Source organism: Thamnophis elegans, chromosome 6, assembly GCF_009769535.1.
Source record: "Thamnophis elegans isolate rThaEle1 chromosome 6, rThaEle1.pri, whole genome shotgun sequence".
Taxonomy (NCBI): Eukaryota; Metazoa; Chordata; class Lepidosauria; order Squamata; family Colubridae; genus Thamnophis; species Thamnophis elegans.
The window spans coordinates 41,571,171-41,598,301 of record NC_045546.1 but is presented as its reverse complement, the minus strand read 5'-3'; the positions used below and the strand labels follow the sequence as shown (position 1 = coordinate 41,598,301).

The 27,131-nt window shown below is 32.9% G+C and overlaps 1 protein-coding gene across 1 annotated transcript in view; it reads left to right on the top strand.

The window, feature by feature from the left end:
• The window catches only part of CADM2 (cell adhesion molecule 2), a 142,401-nt gene that overhangs the window by 59,874 nt on the left and 55,396 nt on the right, over window positions 1–27,131 (top strand). Inside the window, exons 4-6 of the mRNA XM_032219799.1 lie at window positions 6,640–6,777; window positions 17,073–17,243; window positions 25,184–25,274. Coding sequence (XP_032075690.1) covers window positions 6,640–6,777; window positions 17,073–17,243; window positions 25,184–25,274 — 400 coding nt within the window. The remainder of the gene's footprint in view (window positions 1–6,639; window positions 6,778–17,072; window positions 17,244–25,183; window positions 25,275–27,131) is intronic.

Below are 27,131 nucleotides of genomic sequence, written 5' to 3'. Positions count from 1 at the left end.
GTTATTTTGTGCATTTCTCCAGTTCTTTTACTTCTATTATACTGTTTCCATGAACTCCAGGTATTCTTTGTCTTTCTAATCAACAATAGTTAAGTCTTAGTTGTTATGTTAAAATACTTTTACTGCTTTAATTCCAGAGAGCTTTAAAATATTCACTTTATATTGGTTTTTCCCCCAATTTTGTGTTCCCCACAGTTCTTGAAGCAAATTGTATTTCTTGCAGATTTGCCAACACAACATTGTTGTTATTTTGTCATGCTGTTATTTGTAGTCAGTATGTACAATCTTCTTGCAGCAGCTAACTAGGTGTTCTGCTATTTCTTCAACTTCTTTGCAGAAATGGCATTTGCTATTGGTTGTTGTCTTCTCAAGTCTGGCTTTATATGCATTTATTCTTAAGGTTTGATTTTCTGAAGTCAGAATTAGTCCTGACCTTTTTCTCTTAGAATATGCCAGGTCTCATATTTATATGCTTTGTCTGCTAGTAGAGTTGTTTATGTATTGGCCATGATCTTTGACTTTTTTTAAACATCAGCTGGTCTCTTTGGTATTCAGTAAGCTTTCATGGTGTACTAGCTTTAGCCAAACTTCCTCACTGTCCTTCCTATATTATCCTTTTAAATTCTGTAATTGTCTTGTGTACTTACAACATTCCATGCCTTCCTATGTTTCTTCATAGGATCTGTCAACATCATTGAATGGATGAAGGGTATGATTCCTTTTCATTATTTTTCTGGTCTTTCTATGCTTCTCCTCCTTTCCTTCCCTCATGCTCTACTTTTTCCCCCTAAAAAAATCAAACTTTTCCTAGGGACTACTTTTCTTGATATCACTTTCTTTGTATGTACTTACATACTTCTCCAGAATGAGAGTGATACCTTTAAATGGAATGGAAAATCAACTATAGAGACCTCTCTCTTTGATGTTCAGATATTGTCTGTGATTGTGGTACTAGGAAGAATTCTCTACATGGCAACTTTTATGTACGCTGTTATTGTTCATAAGGATATCTTGTTCTGAGAGGCTCACTGACAAAATCTGGCACATTTCCTTGGCTTTTCTTATTTGTCCATTTTCCAATTTTCTACTTTTTAAAAAATATTTCTCTATAGTAAGGTGAGAGTTGAATTTAATAAGGCTGATGTAAAATGTTCTGTGTGCTAGTAATATTAAACTTAATCCACCCAGAGAATTGCTTTTGTGCCTAGGATATGAAATATGTGCCTCTGCTAGTTCCACTGAGACTATTTTACTAGTTTAATGATAAAGGGAGAAGGAATGTCTGAAAACGTTTCTGGGATAAAGACAAATACAGGTTGGTTTTTAATCTAAATAAGGTTTTTTTTGTTTAAAAAAAAATAAGGTTTTTCATTCAGTGTAACATATTACATTTCTAGAATGTCTATAATAATATGAAGTATCTATATGGCAACTCATTTTATATTTGGTGTTGTAACTGTAAATCATCCATGAAGTATTTAAATGGTTTAGGAATATATGTATTTTAATAATGTCTTAATTTATTTCATATTATTTTATGTTAATATTAAGTGCAACATTAATTAAGTGCAACATTTGCATGTCTTTCAGATAATGTAAAGTGTTGACTCATGTTTATTATGATTTATTTATGAGTATATTGTGAGTGTCAAGTAATATCCACTCTTTGTCTAATAATAAAAATGCATCTATTCAGAATTCTAAAAACATCAATGCATTACCCTAGTTGAAAAGATAAAAAGATTGTTGAAAGTATTCCATTTTCCTCATTAGACTTACAGTATATAATAATATTTAGTTGTTTTTGTGTCTTTGAATCAGTGTTGACTCCTGGCAACTGCCTGGACAAATCTGAAGTTATCTTTGCAAAATTTCAAAAGTGGTTTACCATTTGCTCCTTCCTAGAAGTGAGGAAGAATAAATGCCCATGGTCACCCAACTACCTTTATATCTAAGGTTGGAATAGAACTCATCATCTTCCAGTTTCAAACTTGCTACCTTAATCATCTGGCTTAACCACCTGACCTTCATTTTGTATATTTCTTCAAAAATATATATTTATTCAGAAATAAATCCCATTGAATAAATAAGATGTATGCTATAGTAAGCATAATGTTGTATTCAACCGCATATTATAATGTTTATTTAAAACTTTTAAATAATTTAATTGATAATTATGGTATAATATCTTGTTTGTAACTGAATTATTATCATAACTTCTAGTGGATTGTATATAACATGTTTTAGATCTGAAAGACGCATGGCTAGGTTTGAATTTTACACACTAAGATTTGCTTCATATGTGCAAATTATTTCTGTTCCTTTCATATCTATCCTATTTAACTTTACATCTATATTAATCTTTAAAATCATTTGATTTCTATTTCTTTCCATTTTAGCACTCCATTTTATGAGCTTCCTTCTGCTATGTTATGCTCTTCTTTATTCACTCCATATAAAACATTTTTCTCTTTCTTTCTCTCTTGATGGAACTGATTTTCATTCTTTTGCTTCACTCTAGCCATTTAATTTTTCAACAAGCAATGCATTTGCAAAATTGCTGCCAGATTTACCAGAAAAATAAGAAACCTGAAAAGAAATAGTCCAGCATAATTAACTAGCAGATTCTAAGCCGTGGTTGGGAAACTGTTGAAGCAGATGTCCAACATTATTTGTTATAACAATGCATAACACATAATCTGTCCTATGTTTTAAATGAAAGTCAATAAGCAATAGCTTCACATAATTTAGTATACTTACTTAAGTCTGACCTTTTAGTGGAAGCTGTTGGCCATAATGTGCAACAGCTGGCTTTTGAATATAGAATTGATGATGATAAATGATGAAATATAATGTATGGAGCTGACTGTGTTTAAAATGAAGAATTCATAAGGATCAACTTAATAGAAAAATGGCTGGCTCATTTAATGGATGATGAATATCTAGACAATTGATTTTTTTTTAAATCAAGAACATTAGAATATATGATGCTAGTATCCCGGAATGAGATAGCATCTATACGTCATGCAAAACAGAAGTTTGACTTTTTTTCTACATGTTTAGGGAAATTTCCCTAAGAGTTTCCCAGCAGAACTATGAAAAAATAAAAAAATAAAAATGGTACTGTTTTATATTATTCAATTATTAAGTCTGCTTCTTCAGATTTTTGTCTTCCTTTTTCCTTTGCAAGCTCTTAATTTTGCTTTTTTAACTCAGAACTACTAAATTTTTCATCTTTAATTTGCTTATTTAAAATTTATAGTCATTTGTGTTTATTTATTTTTATTTATTTCCAATTCATATTTCATTTTTAAGCTGTTGATATAGATAGATATTTAAAAATTAAATCTAGGACAGCAAAACATCTTAAATTCTTTGCAGTATGGATTTTTTTTTTAGTGGGAGAATCGATGTAAAGAGAATATAGATAATTAATTATTTCAAAGGAAATATGTTTTAAAATAATAGTGGAAATCAACATAGAATGAAGCCTGCCTTGAAATATTTCGCAAACAAGACTGGGCAAAATATGGATAAAAATCAATGGTGCCTATTTAAATCACTTAAGATTTGCAGATGAAGTTGTTCTCTTCTCATAACATCCAGAAGAGCTACAAAGACACATACAAGATTTGCAGGAGAACTATTTGGCTTAAAAATAAACCTGAAAAAGAACCAGGTTATGGAGAAGAACCAAATATAACAACATTACTACAAACCATATTTTTCGGAGTATAAGATGCACTGGAGTATAAGACGTACCAAGGTTTTGAAGAGGCAAATTTTAAAAAAAGTAGGTAGGTAGATAGAGAGATAGAGAGGGAGAGAAAGAAAGAGAAATACGGTAGGTAGGTAGGTAGGTAGGTAGGTAGGTAGGTAGGTAGGTAGGTAGGTAGGTAAGTAGAGAGAGTAGATAGGCCGGTAGGTAGATAAAGGGATAGAGAGAGAGAGAGAATTAGAGATGGATAGAGAAATACAGTAGGTAGATAGGGAGAGTGTGTAGATAGGTAGGTAGAGGGATAGAGAGAAAAAGAAAGAGAGAAATACAGTAGGTAGGGGGAGAGAGAGTAGGTAGTTAGGTAGGTAGATAGAGGGAGAGAGAGAGAGAGAGAGAGAGAAATACAGTAGATAGGGAGGGATAGAGAGAGAGTAGGTAGGTCAGTAGGTAGAGGAATAGAGAGAGAGAGAGAAATACAGTAGGTAGATAGGGAGAGTGTGTGTGTGTGTAAGTAGCTAGGTAGATAGGTAGGTAGGGGGAGAGAGAGAAATAGAAAGAGAGAGAGAGAAAATACAGCAGATAGGTAGGGGGAGAGACAGTAGGTAGGTAGGTAGGTAGGTAGATGTTTCCAGGTGTATTTATCCATGTGCTGGAGAAGGAAATCATCGACAAACCTTAAGACTTTGATTCTGCTGGAGCAGCACTTGATCAATGTAATTCTCATCAGTTAAAGAGGTTCCCAAAAGGGGGAAAAAAGCTTTTGCACTCTGCAAACCTCCCAAAAATGGCCCATGTTTCACGAAAATGGGCCTGTTTTTTTTTTCAAAAAAATTGCATGCATAACCTTATGGAGGCTTATAGAAAGCTGCTGGGGGGGGGCAAAAAAGGCCCATTTTTGCTCATTTCTTCCTTCCCCAACCCCCAAGAGCTCTCTGAAAGCCTTCATAAGGCTATGCATGGCCATTTTGGTAAAGGGGTGGGGCAAAAAATGCTGTATTCGATGTATAAGACGCACCTAGATTTTCAGCCTCTTTTTTGAGGAAAAAAGGTGCATCTTATACTCTGAAAAATACAGTAAGATACATGCTCAGCATTACAAGATAGAAAAATGTGCACATAGATTAGAGAACAAACAAAGTATACAGTATCATAAAGAAAGTAAAAGAATTGAAATGGAAATGGGCTGATGACATAGCAAAAAGAATGATGGCAGGTGGACCAAGGCAGTCATAGAATGGATCCCACTTGATAAAAAGCATTCACGAATGAGATCTAAAACAAGATGGATCAATGACATCAGCATATATTATGGGCCCAATTGGCAAAAGAAAGTTCAGAATCATCTAAGTTGGAAACATGTGGAAGAGGCCTTCATCCTGCAGGGGATAGACAATGGCTAAAATGATGATGGTGGTGATGATGATGATGATGATGATGTTTTAAATATTTAAATGCAAATTTTGATGTTGATTTCTTTTTAAATTACAATTTGATGATGACATAGTATAAATGCAGTTATGAAAGGTACAATACAGGGGTGGGTTTCTCGCCCCGTTCCAACCGGATCGGTTGGAACGAGGCCGGCGGCGTCCTCACGCACGCACGCAGCGCGCGCGTGCACGCACGTGGCGTCCTCACGCACGCGCGCACGCATGCATACTAGCGTCTGCGCGATGCTCCAGCTGCTCCTGGAGGATCGCGCAGGCGTTCTGCGCATGCGTGGAAAGCGCGAAATTCAAAAAAACGGGTAAGGAGCGGGCGCGGGTGTGCGGGCACGCGCGGGCGCGGGTGTGCGGGCACGCGCGGGCGCGGGGGGGGCTTCGCCGTTCCCGGAAGTTACTTACTTCCGGGTTCGGCGACCAACTGGATCGCAGGGACCGGTGCGAACCGGTCGAAACCCAGCCCTGGTACAATATGTAAAAATGAACCACAAATAGACTGATTCATTTATAGGGACAAATCAATAGTAAAGTCTCCATTCTACTTTCCAACTCACCTTTGTACTCCATTCCTCTTTTCTTTATCTGAGTTCCATCCAATCAGATAAAATATTTGGGATAGGTCAATAAGAGTATTATTTCCTACATGAGGCTCTGTTATGCAGTCATACTGACTTCTTAATACTGTCTGGAATATGGACCAAGACATCTTTCCCAACACTTCCTGTGTTTTACAGAAAAATTGAGGTTATTGAACCAATCAAGAAATGCCTAGAATACAACTGGAAGAAGGCAAGGGGTGAATTTTGTTATAATTGTAATTGTTGATAAAGGGGGGAAATGAAATTGCTGGATTCTGCTTGATTTGCTGTTTCTTCCACCAAGACCAACACCTCATCTACTTTCTGAACTTCCCTCTCTACAATAATACATAAAGGTTCAGACCTGTAACTGTGTTCTGAGTTCAATTTAACATGGTGAAATGATTTTACCTTAAGTGATATGGTAAAATTTATTATTCAGTTTAATATTAACTGATTAATTGGAATAAATATAATTGGGTTTTAATCAGTGGCTTTTTTATCATTGTTAAAATTGTCATGCCCATTCTCTTGATAGTTTGTGTTCAAACAGTTATATTACTGAAGAAAAATGTTTTAATGAATAAGTTTGTTGTCTTCACAGTATGAATTGCTTAAATCCTGAAACTGAATAATTGGTTCAAAGCTTAAAAGAAAGTTTAGTTTTCACTTCTATATATTTTCAAAGTTCATCTTCTGTATTTGATTTGGAAGAATAAGTTATGTAATAAACCTCTAATTGATCTATAAATTAATGTATTTATTATTCATTCCCTACTGTGTTAATGCACACTTTATTACTAAAGCATTTTTTCTGATGATTACTACCATTTTACTTTCCACACTGTTTGGAAAAAAAAAACCATTAGCAAAACTAATCCATCTGTTTGTCTTTTGTTAGGTGTTCCAGAGACTCCTCAAATTAGTGGATTTATTTCACCAATTATGGAAGGAGATTGGATGGAACTCAGTTGCAAAACATCTGGTAGTAAGCCAGCTGCAGATATTAGATGGTTCAAAAATGACAAAGAGGTGAAAGGTATTGTTTGGAATTATAGATTTGCTTTATAATAAACAACTTTAACTAATCAGGAGAAACTCTGCTTATCAATATTATCCATTTTTTGTTGTATATACTAGTGATATAGTGGCATTCCGTACTCCTGGACCATTAGCCCATTCTTTCTTTCTACTTTTTGCTGAAAAATCAAAATATATCTGTTCCACCCCTACTCATCCCACTTAGTACCTGAAAGCTCTTCTTCTTTCTCAGTAGCAAAATTGTTTTTATACCAAATTAATATTAACAAAGGAGAACATTTTAGCTCAGAATTGAAATGAGGGGTCTTTGGTGCTTTCTAGGTGTAGTTGTTTTCATTACCCAAACTAATATCATCAATGCAGTGTGCAGTGCACAACTGTTGTTTACCTAGTTTGGGTACTGAAATGTCTGCAAGAAAACAACCAAGCTCAGAGAATAGTAAGGACCATCAAAGATCCCTCAAATACTTTATTTATTAAGGTGATTTATTGATTTATGTTCCATACTTATACAACAATAATACTATTAAGTTCAATTTACTGAATGAAAATTATAACTCCTATTCTGATCTGCTTTGCTCCAGTCTGCTCCACTCTATTATTACACACACACACACCTACAGACGCACACAGGGAGAGGGAGGGAGGGAGAAAGAGAGAGAAAGAGAGATGAAAGGGAGAGAGAGAGAGACATATGAATATAGAGACAAATGCAACAAACAGAAATATCTTATGTTAGCTTCTCCATATACTTCTCAATGTGTTAGTTGAAGCTGTGGAACAATTGTAGTTCTTCAGGAACTCAAAGTGTTTCCAAAGCCAGACGATACATCTATCAGAAGATTTTTGAAACACATGGGGGTATATTTAGGGTTTAGGTGACTTAGGTTGTAGTCATTTTGTAGTTTTGGGAAGTTGAACCAGGCAATTCAATTTAGTTTACTACAGTCGTAGACCAGAGACCAGAACAAATAAAAACATTCAGTAAATATGCAATTAAAAATTCTAGAATAAAATAATAAATAACAGACAAATCTGTGATAAAATCCAGTATGTCAATACACATGGTGTAACTATATTAAAATTACAATCAATAAACTGTGTGGCCTGCAGTTTAATGCTAAAAGGAAAAGGAATAAGCAGTGCAAAGGGTTTGCCACATTTGTTGTATAAAATAGATACGGTGGATTAGACACAGGTTTCCAATGAATCTCCAGTGCTGCTGCACAGAATCTAGCCACCTGCACTGTGATTTCAGACTGTACATCCTTAAGCAGCCACTGGTGATAAGCAGTTTAGGGACACCTAGCCACAATACCTAGCAACTATTGGAAACATATGTTTTTTTCACATTTCTGTGTAAAAGGAACACAGAAGGAATATGTGACCAATGGTCTCCATCTCTACTGAGCCACAGGAACAGAGTCTTTCAGTCAATTGTACCTTTCTATACTTGCCATAGAGGACGGCCGATGGAAGCACATGGCACCACGAAAGCGAAAATGCTTTCCAATAGTTTGCTGACTCCTACTGGCTAAGACAGCTGTCAGGAGCAGAATCAGTCAGTCAATTGAATTGTGTATCCTTATACCATCAGATTAAATATTGGTTCAAATAAGTGTGATTTAGAATTAGGAATAGATAAAGCTATAAAGACAACCTGTTAATTATTTATGCTAATTAGAGATGGAAAAATGTGTCTGTACATTGAACAGTTTGATGAAAATTTGATTCTGAATTGTTAATTATTCTATTTATTGCTGATGGATTTTGTTACCAATGTTGCCAACAACAAAAAGAATAATTTGGATGATTTTAGGATTCAGAAGCTAAAATAAACCTGATTTAACTCGAACTGAAACTAAAAACTAATCTGGATGGCTTTGTATACATTGGGTTGACAAAGAAGTAGCAACTTGTTATATTAGTCTTTAGGCAGTAAAATATGTTGTGATAAATGTATTAATAGTTATCTGAATTAGAGTAATGGATAAATAATAATACATATTAGAACCAGTAGCACCTCTCCCCCGATAATCACCTCAAATATTATTTGTTTTTGCGAAGTCTAGTTTATAGTTGTGTTATATGTAATTGGTTTGATTTACTTGATGTTTTATTCTCACCATCAGAGACAAGTGGTCATATTGCTGTACTACTAAAAAACGTGGTTACCTTTGAAATAACCTTTATGAAAAGCTAACATATAAAATTTTAACTGTGATTGTGAAAGAAAATGATCCATTTTTGCTAAAACTAGCATTGCTGCCATAAGAAATGTTTTAAAAAAATTGAATCAGAGGATGGCATTAGAAGAGGAAAAAACATGAATCTCATTAAAATAATTACCCTAAGTCTATTCTTATGGTCAAATGGCAAGGAACAGATTGAAGACATACTTAACCTGGAGCATATGTAAAAAAGGATCTGTTCACTCTTAATTAATAAATATAATGGAATTCACCACTAGTTTTCAAGATCTTTTATTTTTTGCTTCTTGAGGAAAATGCAATGAAAATTAGAAAACAGATACATTGCAATGTTAAATACCTTCTTTTACCAAAATAAAATATAATATATAGAGAAGAAACATGGTCAAAATTCAAATCTACTGCTTAAATAAATGGGATATTTCATAGTTTTGTTATATTTTGGGCAATTTGTTAATATTATAGGCTTTCTAAAGTGGATCATTTCATAGGTTGAGATGAATTAGAATGAATATAGCAATAGCAATAGCAGTTAGACTTATATACCGCTTCATAGGGCTTTCAGCCTTCTCTAAGTGGTTTACAGAGTCAGCATATTGCCCCCAACAACAATCCGGGTCCTCATTTTACCCACCTCGGAAGGATGGAAGGCTGAGTCAACCCTGAGCTGGTGAGATTTGAACAGCCGAACTGCAGAACTGCAGTCAGCTGAAGTAGCCTGCAGTGCTGCATTTAACCACTGCGCCACCTCGGCTCTGCCTGTCATATGTCTGTAAGACATGATTTTGTTATTGTTTTCAATGAAAGACAGACTAGTAAAGGATACAAGAGTGATATGAAGTTCTAAATATAGGATGTATTATGCTTTGCTATTGACAATAGTGGTTGATGGGGAGGAAGTAAAGGGTGAAAAGTGAAAAAAATGAGTGAAAGTACAATAATTGCAAGAAAAACGTTTAAATCCTTTATAAAAAATAATACGATTCTCAACTGGACAAATGGACAGTAGAGATAAGAAATAATGTAGAATCTGCTACATTAAATCTGGAACAGTTTTAAAATACTATATTTCAGAGTTCCACCAACAAATGGCATTATGTTATTGGGAAAGATGTTTGATAGAAAGTTGAAGTGAAGAAGACTGTGGACAGAAGGGGAAAAGCAAGTAAGAGAATGATTGCTGCTAAACTTGAGGATGAGAAAGACAATAGTCAAAAACAGAAAATAACATTTAAGACTAGAATTGGAAACTAAATGTGGTGAAATAATTTGTTGTAAATAATATTTTATATTAAATTGTAAACTGTTTAGACCAATGTTATTGTCTAAAAAATGATGAAAAAGAAGATACTGTAAGAATGTTGAAAAATTATAAGACGGAGAGGTAGATGTTACAACTGAAAAAAATGTTATAAAACTGATTTGCTATAGAACTTATTTGCTTATGGAGCGATGTGTCTGTTGAAAACATCATCACACTGTTATATAGAACTTATTTACTTTTGGACTGTGTGTATGTTGAAAACATAGAACTGATTTTCTTGTGGCCTGGTGTATCTGTTGAAAACATCATCACGCTGTTGCAATCTCACCATCTCTTTGGCATATTTGTAGTTATTCCAAACTCCAAAGGGTGAAGGTATAGGAGAATGGTGCATCAGGAAAAATATTTGACAAAAATAGCAGGAACATAAGAAAATAAGCAATGTCCTATTGTATCAAACTCCTGGTTCATGAGTTCAGCAATCTCTTTTCATAGGGATCAACCACCTGGACAAGGAAGCCCATTAGTCTCTCAGCAGATGCTCTTCAGAAGCAATCATGCTGCCATCCAAACTAATAGCTTTTGATTTTCTTGAGTTTCATTCATTGGTCCAACTCTTTTTTGAAGCCAGTCAAGCTCTTTTTTATATAATTACCAGAATTCTTATTAAGAGTATAAGAGGTAACAGTGAGCGAATTCTGGAAACTATAATGAAACTCTGTATTGGCATGTCCAGGCCAGAATTTTGTTTGAATAAATCTGTTTATTTAGAGAAATTATATCTTGTACCTTATATTTTGCATGCATATATAATAGAACGCTGGTTGCTCAATTCAATAGGAACAGTAAGTAATGAAACTAAAGAATTCACAATAATAAACAATAAGCATTAGTGAACTCGACATTAACAGACTAAGAAAAATGTGTGAATTACTTTCATTTCTTTATATAGTTAAGAATAAATGAACAATAAATGACTGTGGTAGCATTAAAGTTGTCATTTGGAAAATACATATAAATGCAGTATGTACATTAAAAACAAATAATTTGTTAGTGGCTAAGAAACTGAACTATAGACTATATGATAAAAGCAGCATGTATTTGAAAATTCCCATATCTTAGCTCAAAGTAGTTATGTTTCATATGTAAAATATAAATCATATATAAATAGTGGGGGGAAACTACATTAACTAGATAAATTTGTGTTCCTTGATAAAGCACCTGCTAACAATATAGTAATAAAATGAATTTTAAGATGTGCAACTGTTAGTTGTGAAAGGAAGGATACAAAACCAAAAGAACACCTATGCTCCTTTCTCTCTCTAATTTATTTTCAAGGCCCTACTTATCCTTTATGTATTGTGTTGACCTTTTAAACAGGAGTCGAGTTAAAGAAACTGTGGGTGGTGAAGAAAAGAAGAAATGTGGAATCCTGAAGGAGAGAAAAGAACTAAGGAAGGGCCAAGGAGAAATGAAAAGATGAGTTGTGAAGAAATAAGAGAGAAGGGTCAAGAAATTAGATATAATGAGAGAAGCAAGAAGTCCCAAGTCCTCTGGACAACTGCAGAGGAGAAGCGTTGGCATGAATAAGTGGGTCACATGAACAGAATCAACAAAGTCCTGTAAATATTGGTGGCAAGAACTGGGATGCTAAGTTGTTTATGGATTGGAAAGGAGGTGTTGAAAGCCCAAATGGAACAATAAAAATGCCTTACTAGATATTTACTCACATAATCTGCAGCAGCCTAATGATGGCTCACCTTACTGGCATAACCGATCTACAGTAGTCATTAATACATATACCAGTTAAAAAAGAGACAGTAACAAAGAGCTGCGTGTCAAAGAACCAAGCAGAAGAAAAAAGTAGCAGCAGCAGCAATTAAGACATTACCACCGCAGATGAACTATACTAGATACCTGGAAGAAACATCAACTTTCCATCCCTTAAGAGTCAGATAAAGCCACACAAGTGACTTTAAGTAATCTTAATCAAGAAGAGCTGAAGAACATTAAGACCTTAGAAAGGAATAAACCTAGAAGTAGTTGAAAATAAAAGTTAAACAAAATACAGAGAAAAAATACTTGAATCTAGAATTAAAATACTATAATGTAATTTAAAAGATGATAGAATTATCTATAGAATAGATTTTAATAGATGCTAAAATAGGATATACAAGTGGATATTCCTGTAGTGTCCAGATTGTAAAAAGAACAGATAGAGTCAATAATGTTGGGATCGCTAAATATATATAAACTAAGTGCAAAATATGATAAAATAAACATGTGCACATAATTTTGTTTTGTAGAGAAAATGCAGAAAGAATTAATTTAAAAATTAATATACAAAGAACAAGTTTTTACATTGATAGAAAAGGGAAACCCTAAAAAGGCATAGTTGGAAAGATTTGATGAGTTCTTGAAATACAACAACAAAAGAATATGTAAAGCTGTGTATAAAATGATGACAGAAAACTGGTTTACAAGGATAGAGTAATACAATGTAAAAGTGGTGATATAATTGTAGCTATGATGCCTTTACATTTCATGATTTTAATTTCATTTTCTTATCATTTCTCACTCCTTTTCTGCCTTATATGACTTTCTGTAATTCGAATAGTATCATATTTTACCATGGTTATGGATAATTAACAGAGAAGAGACATTTTGGAAAAGGCAGGTTTTAAAAAAATACTCTAAATTAGACTTACTTAGTTTAGTAAATGGGTTCAATCTCAAAGAAGCAATAAGTAATCTGGACTTTTGGAAGCCTTTGGTGATTTTTTTTCTTCGCATTTTTTTTCATATTATTTTACCCTCGAGAATTTTCACTTCAATATTAACGCATTCCATTAATTTGTATGACTTTTTTCTTTACTAAATCAATTCATGGATTTTTGCAAGCAGCACTAGTGCTTCTGATAGAATGTGTTCCTATTTATTTCAGAGGAGCTGTGAATGGTGTGTATTTTAATAAATTAGCCAAGTATTCAAACTCTTTGAAATATCTGTAAGAAATATCCAGAACTCTATACAATAGCATGTCTATATTTTCCTAAATTATTGTTTCATAATCACTATATATGTATGTATGTGTGTTATGGAACTGAAACTATGGCACTAATTTGGGTCACAATAATTATTAGTCTCCCTTTCCTGTTGCAAGATGAGTTTCAGTAGAAAAGGATCTCTCTGTACTATAGTTTTATAATTTCACTTTTCTAACATTTATGAACATGTCCTTTAAATAGTTTGGCTATGTCTTATACTATACAATCATAAAACATCTCTAGTTCAATAGTCTTTGCTGCTATTTATCATCTGGATTTTACAGATCATAACCTATAACCATACCTAACAATTGATCATATCAAACTGAGTACTATTCATTATTTTTAGCACTGATTTTTCATAAATTATTATTTATGTATTCAATTTATGTGTTCAGTTCTCAAAATATTATAATCAGATTTCTCAAATGAGAATTAATGAAATGTATAAAACTGAAACAACTTGCTTCCTTTGCTTATTTTGAATAAAGTTTTGAGGACACATTCAAATACAATACTTCCCCCCCCACCTGAAGTTTCACTTTTCTATTATCCAAAATGTTGTGAGGAAGCTTTTTTTAAAGACAGTAAACCAAAATGCATCCTGACATTCATAATTTATGTACATAAAAGTTGTTACATACTTTGACTGCATATTTTATCATTTATCTAAAACTGCATGTTTTTCTTGCAAAGATGATTTATGCTAAGAAAAGCTAACTATGATTAACATTATGGAATAACAATTGCTATGGATAGAAAATCTGAGTTTCAAAAATTCAGATTGCACTTTTATGGCAATAAAGAAATACATAACACAGAAATACAGAACAATGCCTATCTCAGATAGATTCAAAAGAGCAGCACGTAACTGTAGAAGTTGTTTTTTTTATTATAATCACATAGTATAAAAGGGTCATGTCACTTCAGTTGATGGGAAATGACTTAGACAACAGCTGATGAACCATGGAATGAATGACTCTCACATTAATCTTGTCAATGAAAAGATTCAAAATAGCATAGAATCAAGCTGGTTTTATAAAACATACCCATTTGTTTTTAATTGCCATGCATTCCAAGGAGGATTAAAATTTAACTAAGTGCATTATCTCAAATTAAGTGCTTCTAGGACTTCAGAGGTCTAGTGTTAGAGAGAAAAGCACATTACTACGCAATTTCAGAAAATTTTCATCTCTACTCTCTAAAGCCATATTAACTCTTGAATACTGGGAGGGGGATTCAACTCTATATGCCTGCCTACCTACCTACCTACCTACCTACCTACCTACCTACCTACCTACCTACCTACACACACACACACACACATCATACAATAAAATACAGGTATGTTATACAGGAATTGTCCCATTCCAAACAGACTGATTTTCCATAAATTATTTATAAGAATTATCTCTCTTGTGTAAATTAAATATAAAATATTTAGCCTTCATGCATTCTATTACTAAGCGGTTAAGAGAAAAGAAAAACTGTGGATTTGATGAGATTTCTTTTTCACAAAATAATAAATACCTTACAGAACAAACAGTAATCTGTAAACTAGGGATGGGTTCTGACCGCGTTACTGCAGGTTTGCTCATGTGCATGCTATGTGCGCACACATGCACAGTTCAATGGAAATTGTTTCGTGCATATGCAGAACTCAAAAACAAGATGGTGACGATGGCGACCAGGGAACTGATTCAGAGGCATTTCCAGCCTGGGTCGCTGCCTTTCTGCAACCCAGGCTGGCATACCACTACTGATTCGGCTGACCCATCTGAACCGGTAGGAACCCACCTCTGCTATGAACATCTATGAATAGATAGGATAAATTACAAGAAAAAAATGTATAGAAAATATAGTGAATAGTGCTGATGTAGTTAAAAAAAATTCTTTTATGGTCTTTCTCCAATTTATTTTCCTTTTAATCTCTTGGTGTATTTTGCATACCATAAAGCAATCCTACATACAGTAGGCATAGTTGCAAATGAAAAATAAATAGCTTTTTGCATAAACATTTTTAAAATGAATAAATTTCTAAAAACCTATTTCTCACATTTTTCTCATAACCATTGCAGTATCCCTATGGTCATGTGATCAAAATTTAGACACTTGGCATCTGACTCGTATTTATGATGGTTGCAGTGTCTTGGGTTCATGTGATCACCTTTTGTGACTTTCTGACAAGTAAAGTCAAAGGGGAAGCCAGATTCACTTAACAACTTAATAACTGTTGTAGAAAGTCAGCAACCACCATCCTAGAAGAATGAAATATTTTTAGGAATATTTAAAAAGGCAGATTATTATATTTCCCAAGGGGAGAAATGGAAAAAAACAGAAAGCAACTCCCACTTTCTTTAATAGCTCACTGCAGATGTCTGCACTTAAGAGATAAAGAGGTTATTGAAAGAAGTATCTAGATAGCTCTATTCATAAATAAATACCATCACCCAAGAGCCAAAACAAGATGAAAACCATTAAAACACAATAGGAATTGCCCAACACTCTTTCAGAACCAAGCCCTTCATTGCATCATCTCAGAGCAGTCCAAACTTCAACCGAACTTAGGTCAGACAACCACCTAGAATTTGTACTTTGCATATAGAGCCAACTATGACCCTTACATGGCCCCATGGAAATCTGGCAACAGCAAATAGAATATATATATTCTTGCACAGAAATAGGAAGCTTAAATACAAAATTCAAAGAAGGTATAGAAACCTCCATTCCATTTTGTCAGCTGCCCAGAATCACATGTGGTTCTGCTTCATCATTAAACCATCTTTCCAATCAGCCTCCATGTTTGTTTGTCTTTGTCCCCGCTTGGAACTGAACCAGATGGATATTTCTTCCCACACTGTGTTACTAACTTCTGCAGTGAATCACCTAACAGCCTAACAACTGTGTTCTAACAATAGTGTTATTAACAATTGCAGTGATTCATCTAACAACCTAACAACTATGGCCAGAAAAGCTGCAAAAAACCCCTCATTTAACAACTGATTCACTCAGCAATAGAAATTTTACGCTCATTTGTGATCATAATGGCAGAGTGTAGTGGTATTTGTACAGTGTTGATTAAAAATTGTTAACACTGTAACGTTTATCAATAAGTATACCAAAAAATAAATAAATGTTAAATAATATTAATAATAGTTTCAAATGTCATTGTTAATAAGTGTAAGGTTATTTGTCTTTTTCATCCAGAATTGAAAATAACATGAACAAACTGGTGCAAGTTTCATCAAAGTATTTTTTTTTTGTACTATAAAAGTTTTAGTCTGAAGCTGACTAATAAGTTTTAAGATCTCCATTGTTTTGTTACTTAATATTGTTTGTGCATACTGAAAAGGAAAAGAGAAGATAAACAAAGGAAATTTGACAATGATTAAAATACCAATAGATAAAGGGAGGGAGGAAAAGGCACAAGGAAAGAAAATAGTCTTAAGGGAAAAATGTTTGGATTGCAATCTAATTATATTAAAGATAATGAGGAACAGAATCTCATTCTGACAGTTCTGTCTTTTGGTTCTTACTGAAATTGCATTTCCCATCTGTAGTCTGTGTACATTTGGGAATGACAACATGGGTAGTTCTGTAAGACAAAGGAATGCCTGGAAATAGAACTTGTTTGCCTTGATAAGATAAGCAAACATGATGAAAGGTACATTTTTTATTTGCTGTTTTAAAATGATTTCATGTTCTCTAGTCTTCAGCTGCCTTTTATTGCCAGCCCTTAATGCTAAATTATAGCAAACTTTATTTTTTACAGATGTTAAATATTTAAAAGAAGAGGATGCAAATCGGAAAACATTTACCGTTAGCAGCACAATGAATTACAGAGCAGATCGTTCTGATGATGGTGCAGTTGTAAGTTGCAGAGTAGATCATGAATCGTTGAACTCCACACCGCAGATAGCAATGCAAGTCCTAGAAATACACTGTAAGTATTATGAATGTGAATTTAATGGATGCTGAACTATTATCAATATTCTTTATGTTTTGAGTTTTTATTCATTATTTGGAGTTTTACCAAATTACATTTTCCTTGTATAGCGATAATTTTAAAAATTATTTAAAATATGTGTAACACAATGGGGATATAACCTTATTAAATACCTATCACAATATTGTCCATGTCTTGCTATACCTACAGTTATCTGTTGACTCACAAATGTTCATAGAAGTTATGTATGTATGGACTCATACAGCTAAAAGCAAATTACTGTAGTTCCATGTGACTGTGATATCTGTAAATCAAATTGATGCTGGATATTCAGATACCTAAATTTGACAAGACATGTCTACCTGGTTTATCCATCCTTTAACTAACCAACAAATTACACCTTGAAGTCATGAACTCAATACCACCAAAATTATATTTTGATTGAAATAAAATACTAAAATATGGCACAGTATTTCTAGATTTTCAGAAATTGAATAAAACTTGATATAAAATTTATCAACATTCTTATACTTCTTTCTTATCTTTTCAAAAATAAAACATTTGATAAACATTTATTTATTTATAAAAACATTTATTGTTTTAAATTATGGAAAATAACATCTTTTTTGTTATTCTGAAATGTTTTTGTGTAAGTAGAAATTATTCAGAAAGACAAGTTTGGAGTATTTTAGATTAAAATATCAGAATATCTGTGGCACCTATTCTGTCTTTTTACACCTGCTATATTTAATTACTTTTAAATATAAATAATTTTAATTTATTTCATTACATCTTATATATTAACACTATCAAAATTATAACAGCAAAAATCCATTGTTTAAAATTCTAGCTTACATTGAATCTGATTATTTATTTATTTTCACTAATGGACAATTATGGTGAAATGAAACTTCTTCATCTTATCATTGAGAAGGGACTGCTGCATGTAGCATATTATATATTGTGGCTTACTGAGATATTCATGTTGATGGTTAGTTTATATTAATTCCTATTTTCAATATTATTTTAACTGCCTTGGTTGCCAGTATAACTTACCATTATAAATCTATCTGATTAAGAAATTGGAAGTAATTGGAAATTTAACAAAGGCAATCCAGTTCTTTTCACTGCCCTGGACCTCTCAGAGGTTACAATTTTAAATTTCCCAACTGGTAATTCTGAAAAATATTACTGCCAGATTCGTAAGCAGTGTTCCTGATGGAAAAATACCACAAATTTGTATAAGGGCATTATAAAAGTTTTCAGTCTGTTTTCTTATGACACCTAGTATGGAATTTGTTGTTTTCACACTTATAGTGCATTAAAGCCACCCTGAAACATCTGTTTTTCTATTCAATATTTTTAACTGGAAATAAATATTATTTGTGTGGATTAATAAAACATCTATAAGATTGTGCTGAAAACTAAAGCATACAGTAACTGTTCCTCTCCCTCCTGAGGTTTATATCCGAGCTTAATGATTGGTTATAAAACATCTGGTTCAAATAACACATAATTTTTGTTACAGTTTTGATTCATGATATTGCTAGAATTTTTGTAATATAATTTGAAAAACTATTAGCAAATTTAGCAATGTGATTTTCAATATTTTATTTTTTTTGTAAACAATGATATTACAAAAGATAATATAGATTTACAGTATAATAGTACCCTGTTTTCCCAAAAATAAGCCCTCCCCAGATAATAAGCCCAATCAAGCTTTTGAGCGCATGTGCTAAAATAAGCCCTCCCCGGAAAATAAGCCCTCCCAAAAAAAATATTGCAACACAGCAGCAACAATGAGGTGACCATGCTCACCATCTCCTGCACTTCAGAAATATTAAGACCTCCCCAAAAATAAAGCCAAGTGCTTATTTCGGGGAACAAAAGAAAATAAGATCCTGTCTTATTTTCGGGGAAACACAGTATATATTGGCAAAAAGACGTTTTTACATTGCTTATAAAGAAAATGTTACAGTAGTCTTATTTTCTATGTCTCATAGCAAATGATATACAATGGATTCAATTGAATCTTACATTTTATCATTAATTTCTGAAAATCTATTCCAGATTTTCCTGCACCACTGTAAACAGTCCTGTAGTTTTAAGGCTACAAAAATGATTTTCCAAGTATTTGCTATTTCAATTTTGTGTTTACATATACTGAAAACATTACAGAAGTGATAATGATAGAATAGTAAAGGAGCCTATGGACATTAACTATGGTTTTTCAGAGGTGCTCCAGTCATAATACTATGGTGAAGGAATGTTTTATATACCACATTCTTTTCCAGGCTTTTCATTAATTCTATTTCATCTGAGCAGAAATAGAAATTGGCAAGTTTGGATGGAATAAGTGAGAGAAAGGAATTATTTGTGTCCCATCTCTCAAATTAAACTTCTCAATCATTTTCCAGAAATGTGTTTCAATTTAGTCCTTGATTTTTCCTTTATAAGTTACATTTAAATCATGGGTGCTGTTATCATTAGCTAATCTTTACTGATATTAAGCTCATCATGGTCATAGACCCTGCATTTAGTCAGGAAAGAAAAGTGATTTTAGTAGAGAACATAACCAAGAATCTCAGAAGAGTTAACACCGTGCAAAGCTATGATATCAATTGTAGCTCTATTTTATGGATGATAGAAGATACTGTTCACTTTCAGAGAATGTCACATATTTCGTGAAAAATCAGTGCGTTTTACATAGTTTTTACTGCTTACTGCATTTACTTTAATACTAAAAAAGGAGAAGGCATCTGTTAAAACAAAAGCACGATGCATGAACTAGAATGAACTCAGATTTCTTCTGTGATGTATACATTACACTGATGCCGTTAATTAAATATAATGATATAACTATAATGAAATAATTTAAAAAGGAATAGTGACTTAAAACATTCTGTAAAATTTTGAAGGCCTATATCTGATTTATTTTATTAAAAATGTTGGATTTTTAAAGCATAATTAATAGGTTCAGGGCTATATTCAAATTTATTAAGATATAGACCTTAAATTATAAATAATAAGGTACATTTTGTAATAGAGCCTATTACCACATAGAAAAGCAAATAACACATGCCCAGTAATTGCCTAATAAAGATTGCCAAATAACTTTTGTGATCATCTTTACCAAAAAAAAACTTATTTCAGAATATAGATTCCCTATTAAAAGTGCAATACCTGGCAGGCCTTTATATTCTCTGCAACACTTTCTCTTCTTTATTTTCTCTCAGCTATATTTCTGCATGGTTTTGGTCATATAATCAAAATAATATCAATTTTACAGGTTTGTTTCATACAAATCTCAAAAATTAAAGTATGGTATTTTGTTTTGAAAGCATTTTAGGCATAATATATAATTAATTCTGTGCTGATCTTTGAATATCATACATTGTAATTTTTTAATACTGTCCAGAAAATTAAGAAAGAAACCAGTGAAAAATAAGACTGATTCTATAATGTTATTATCAGGTGATTAAAAATATTTATTGGTCTTTTTATTTTCCAGATGTATTTCCTGATTTGTGGCTCAGAAACATTTCTTTTTGTGAAAAGACTGAACTATAGTAACACTTTAAATATGCATAAATTGTTATATATCATAAAACTATAAAATTATTTTCAATTTGGTTTTTGAATAAAATACTGGGGGGGGAACAGATTTATGAAGAATAAAACATACTAATAGCTCTGAAATAGATACAGAGAAGAATTGCTGATAGTCTGCAAAAAAGTTAAATAGGAATGTAAATATATTGGCAAATGAGTTTAGCAAGGCAAGTCTACAGCAGGTGCACTCTTGGAAATGAAATGCTGTGAAAATTATTTTTAAAATCTTAGTCACAAGGACTTGCTGCATTAGTATGCTCTCTCTGAAACATTTACTTTCTTAAGTGAGTTGCAGGTGTTAAAATGTGCCTTTTTTTAGAAAACGAAAGAAATGTTTTCAGTTTATTACATAATCCACCTAGTCCTTACCGTTTAAACTTCATTTGGATGAAAGACACTTTTTGTCAGATGAAACGTCAACTAGTAAACACATGATATGTCACAAACCATAAATTCAAATAATAGTTCTTTATAGATATGTGTAACTATAAAAATTGCAAAATAGTTTTTAAGAAAGTCTAACTACAGGATCATGGTTTGGAACCAAACCTTTAAAATTAATTTAAATAAATTCTTAGAATATATCTGTAAATGGTTAATTAGCCACATTAACAAAATATTCAGACATAGTGTGCCCATCAGTGCCATTTTCAAGGATTCTGTAGTTGGCTTAGTTTTTTTTCAGATATACATTCTTTTGAATACTGTAGAAAATAAGCTGATAAATTACATGAATGTTCTAATGTAATTTATCAAGAATTTTTTACATGAAATAATTGTTCTCCAACTGTTTGGTTCTAAATTTTTAAGAATTCTGACCAATTATCTAGCTCAGTATGGTTGGTAGAAGAGGACAAATATGAATAAACTATTCCTGTGATGGCGAACCTATGGCACACATGCCTGAAGTGGCACAGAGAGCGATATTACCTGGTATGCACAGCATCGCCTGTTTCTCTTTCAGATTTCTGGTGCGCATGCGCTCATGATGGTCATGTGGCCTTCGTGTGTGTGGCAGTGCCAGAAACTGGAAGAGCTGTCTTCTGTTTTCCAATATGAACATGCATGCCGGCCAGCTGATTGTTGTGAGTGTGTGTGCTCCATTAACCAGAAGACTAGCTGGCCAGCTTGCATACCTGTGCCAGAAACTGGAGCTTCATTTTCCAGTGTGTGCATGCCCACTGGGCAGCTCCTCTTCCAGGTCGTATCCCAGATGAGCCCGCACACATGCACACACTCCCTTTTTGGCACTTTGTGCCAAAAAGGTTCACCATCACTGAACTATTCTATGTGATGCTTACTGTATATTAATGAAAATTACTATTTTGGTAGCTTTTTATCAAAAGTTATATCTTCACACTTTTGCTAATTTTAAGAAATATGCAAAAACTGAATATCTAAGATTCTAAAATCAGAGAAATTTTTTTACAGGAAAAGTATGTAAATAAGCTATTGATAGATCGATCTATCATCTATCTATTATTTGCTACAGTATATTATATTACCTTATTATATCTTATTAACTTATTATCTGCATACTCCAAAATGACTCATACTAATATGTCATAATTATCACAACAATATACATGGAATAAAATACAAGACAATAATAAATTCAATTATTAGCTCATTAGCTCATTAAATTATTAGGCAGCTTGGTGACCAAATCTTAACTCCCAAGGCTCTTCCAAACTGCTCTGTGTATATATAAACTATTTTAGTTTAATTAGTTTACCTATAATCCACAGAAAAAGGATATATTTCTGTGTGAACTTTTAAGGACATTTATGTTGCAATTCTGCAGAATACATCCAATTAATCTCAGTTATTCTTGTTCAACACTTCTCCTCCCACAGCTTTTGAAAGCTGGGAAATCTTTCAGATCATATACAAGAAAATCTCCCTTTTCTTCCCTCTCTCTTTGTCTCTTGACAAAACTACACTTTCTCAATGTCTATAGATCTAAGCTTTCATACTCAAGGGCTGCATAGGAGAGAGAGCAGAAATATAGTTAACCATTTTCAGCATTTAAGTTAATATTTGGAAAGCTGATAACAAAGAGATTAAAGATATTACTTTTTTGAAAGTATCTAATTGAATTCACAAATTCATATTATTTCTAAGAACTAAATTTAGTTTTTATAATGTGTGCTCACACAGTTTAATAATAAGCAAGGTTTTTGTGTGAAGATTAGAATTCCAAAAACAAGATTTTTTTAAAAATGTATAATTGTAATGTGTGGGTTATTCTTCCATATTTCAGTATTCTTCCTTCATTTTTCCAAGACCATTCACTTATTCAGTTTAAATAATTTATCATATCACTACATCCTACCACAGTTATAACTATTCCAAGTAAATTGCTGGTTGCATTCATTTAATATATCTTATTACTCACCTGCTACACAGTTTGGTTTTGAACAGAGTTTCCCACTTTATGTAAACAACTACATTGTATCATTGTTTTAATTAGAATGCTAATTTAATTGTACAGATACTTTATTTTGAGAAATGAAAATAGTGTATATTTGCTGCTTTTTTATTAGCTTTATATATCTCTTTGTCATGACTAAATTACTGCTAAATCTCAAATTAATTGCACAATTTGAAGACAATGTATGGTTCCCCTTATGGTATAGGAGCTATATGAATAACCTCTATAACTACAATTTCTCATGCTGTTACAGAGTATCATGAGAAATATGAACACTTAAAATGAATGGTGTTTTAGTGTCCGTTCAGGCCGATAGACATAACTGATAATGTTGATGTACCACATCACTGTTCCCAAGACTTTTTCCTGAGTCATGTTAATTACCTTTTGAAACAAATTCTCCATTGCAACTTGTCACCAAATCACCAAAATAGAGCATGTCATTCTTATGAGCACCACACTCCAAGTACAGAATTCAACTTGTTTGAATGCTTAAGGGTATTGTTTGCAATGCATCTGTATAACATGATTTGATTAACAAGCCGTTCATCTAGTTCAACAATCAACATAAAATTATACATTCAGAAATATAAGAATGATTAGAAGTTTTTCCTCCATTCCCTGAAGTTTAGGATTTTGCCATATTTTGCCTAATGCAAAGCCAATCCTGTTGGGTCTTCTATAGAAAATCCATATAATCTGTGACGGTATCATATATAGTTTAAGAAAGAAAAGATAAGAAGATATGAATGTAGTGTTGCATGGCTTGTTTCTACATAGATGCATGCTGCATAACAAAAATATAATTTATCTAAATTTCTTTACAAATTGTTTATATATGTTTGCATTTGATGAACAATTTGTCTTAACTCTTTCCATATTCTCAAAAATGTACTGAGCACTATTATTCTTTTAGATTCTAATCTAAGATTTCACAATTTCCCACTGCCTGGCCTTTACATAATTTAAATGCAAGTGATATGTTCAAGCATCAAGCCCTTTTCAGGCATGAATAAAATATGCATGAAAGGGCTACTAGGAATGGATGAAGCAGATATTGCTGAGTGACTAGCATCAGGCATTTTGGTTATAGATTTCTCTAATAAAGCCAGTCATGTGTATAAGAACATAAACTGATGGGCTAATTAAATACTGTTTTTGTACTTTAGCTGGTAAACAGGTCAAAGCAAGGTTATTGCAAGAAGTGGATTTTACTATAATCATTAGTGCAAAGAAGTAATGAAAACTGTGCTTCCATATGAAAGTATTCAGATACTGTGAAAGAAATATTTAAAAAAAAATATTTTTTTTAAAAAAATGAAAAATCAAATACAAAATCAAAAGAACAATGATAAGCTTTTAGATATATTACTAGTGCTGCAATTAAGCTATTTGTTATGTTTGTCATTTGTGGTTTTGAAATTTCATATATAATGTACTAATGAAAGTCCACTGGTTTTGAACCAAACAGCAAAATTTCGAGAAGAGAGATGACGCAGGAAATAATTCTAACTGACATAACAAGGCTAGGACTGTTCATGTACAATTTTCCAACTGTTCCTACTTGTCATTAGTCAAATTTACTGTTGCATCGCTCCCTGCCTTGTGAATGTAAGATATTCTATAAGATCTGCTTTAGATCATACTTTACACTGTATGTCTTATTATTGTATTGTAATGGCATCTAGATCCCCTATAGCCATTCTGTGCTATTCAATGCTAAAATTATGTACAGTGTACAGATTCATATACCCACCTGAATTCAGAATCGTAGCTTCAATAAATTCTAAGGTTAACTCATCCACAAGTGAATTTTGATGTTGCTTTCATAATTTGCACAGTACAATTTGTATACAAATTTAATCTGATTTTATAAATATTATTTTTCCAGATATTCCTTCAGTTAAAATAATACCTTCCACACTGTGGCCAGAAGAAGGACTATCTATAACTTTGATTTGTGAATCCAAAGGAAAGCCATTGTAAGTGATTTAACAAGCAATGTTTTTGTTATTTTCTTTATTCTCCTTTGATTGCAGCTTCTGACTGCAAAGCTGTACTGTTTTTCTTTTGTCCTGGGGTGTAAAATGATCTCTACTACAGAAAATCCCTTGAAGCATGTCTTCATTAAATGCCTATGGAAGACTGGTCTTTTACTTTGTCATTTATTTTAGTGTTGGGAAAGGATTCCTGCTGTGCATTTTTTTTTTTAAAGAAAGCTATTTCAACCTGAAAGAATTGCAGGCTTATTTGCTGTTCATATCATCAGACTGATGATGGGTACATATTCGCAAAGTAAAGTCTCACGTCTGATAAAAAGCTTTTAAAATCAACACTTCTTTAACTAAAGCGTTGAACCCCTGTTTCTTTCAGTTGTCATTTACATGGTAATTGGAAATTTAGTGATGTATGCAAATATATTTTCAACTATCCCAATTTTAAAATAGCATTAAGGGACTGAAGGTGAATATGTTTGAAGTTAACGAGGAATGTTTATTTCTTTACAAACAAATGTTAAATTCATTCTGAATATATTTTAAAATTGATGTATCATTTACTACTAAGTAAATATGAACTCTATTATATCCACCTATCATTGTGAGAAATAATTCAAATGATCACATTCTACTTCTCAGTTTTATGCTAGATGCTTTCAACACACATAGCTTTTAATTTGTTTAGTTATGACTTCAGGGAAGGTGCTGCCATATTGGGGACTTGTATTTGTACAAATAATATTGATGGAGTAACCAATCTTGAATTTTGGATGGAATAATTTAGTATAAATGTTAGGAAGACATTCATACATCCTGGCTGTTTTTCTAAAGAATAGGGCATTAGCAGTCCAGGTTTTCTCACTCAGAAAGTGGCCTATTTACCATAATTAGCAAGTTTGCTAGCCTGCTTCCACTTCAATAGGAAGACAACAAAGTAACAGCAGAAACAATGATTTTTACAGCCAATTACATTACCACAATATATTTTATTGGGGGGATATTTAAAGGCAACAGAACCTGCAGTCTATTTATTAGATTTATTTATTCAGATTTGCACATAATGCCAGTGCTGAAAGCTTTGCATTGATTTGTCAGGTACACTTCTAAATGCTAGTTTTTAAATCTAAAAGCTCCATACTGTGGATATAAAAAGTCTACATACTCCTGTTAAAATGCCAGGTTTTTGAGATGTTTAAAAAAAAAACCAACAGACCAAGATAACTTACGGTACTTTAGAATTTTTTATACCTTTAATATAACATTAGCTGTATAATTCAATTGAAAAACAAACTTACATCTTTTAGGGGGGGAAATAACAATAAAAAGTATACAATAACATGGTTGCATAACCTTAAACTATCATAAGTTTCAGATTATAAGACGCACCTTAGTTTAGAAAAGCAGGCAAAGCACAGAAGATTGCTTAGTTCGTGTTTGGGCTAAAAAACAGCTTCAAAAGCACAGCTGATCCTCAGAGGGAGCTCCAGTGACTAAAGCGGGGAAGAGGTAAGAGAAGGAAGCAGCTGTTCCAGGTAGCCATTTTGGGCACCATGCGTTGAGCATTTGGAGGTTGAAAATGCAATGTGCGGAGCCCAAAAACACAAGCCATTGTTGGTGGCAATCTCTGCAGCCAGGAAGAGGATGTGTGGAGGCCGGAAGGTAGGGGCTGGTCGGTGGGCGGAGCTACAGTCGGAATATAAGACAAACCCAAATTTTCTGGCTCTTTTAGGAGGGGAAAAAGTGCATCTTATACTCTGAAAAATACAGTAACATTTTGTAAAACATTTTTTCATTTTATGACACCATTCAATCTTTGGGTGAAGAAGCCTCTCAGCATACCAT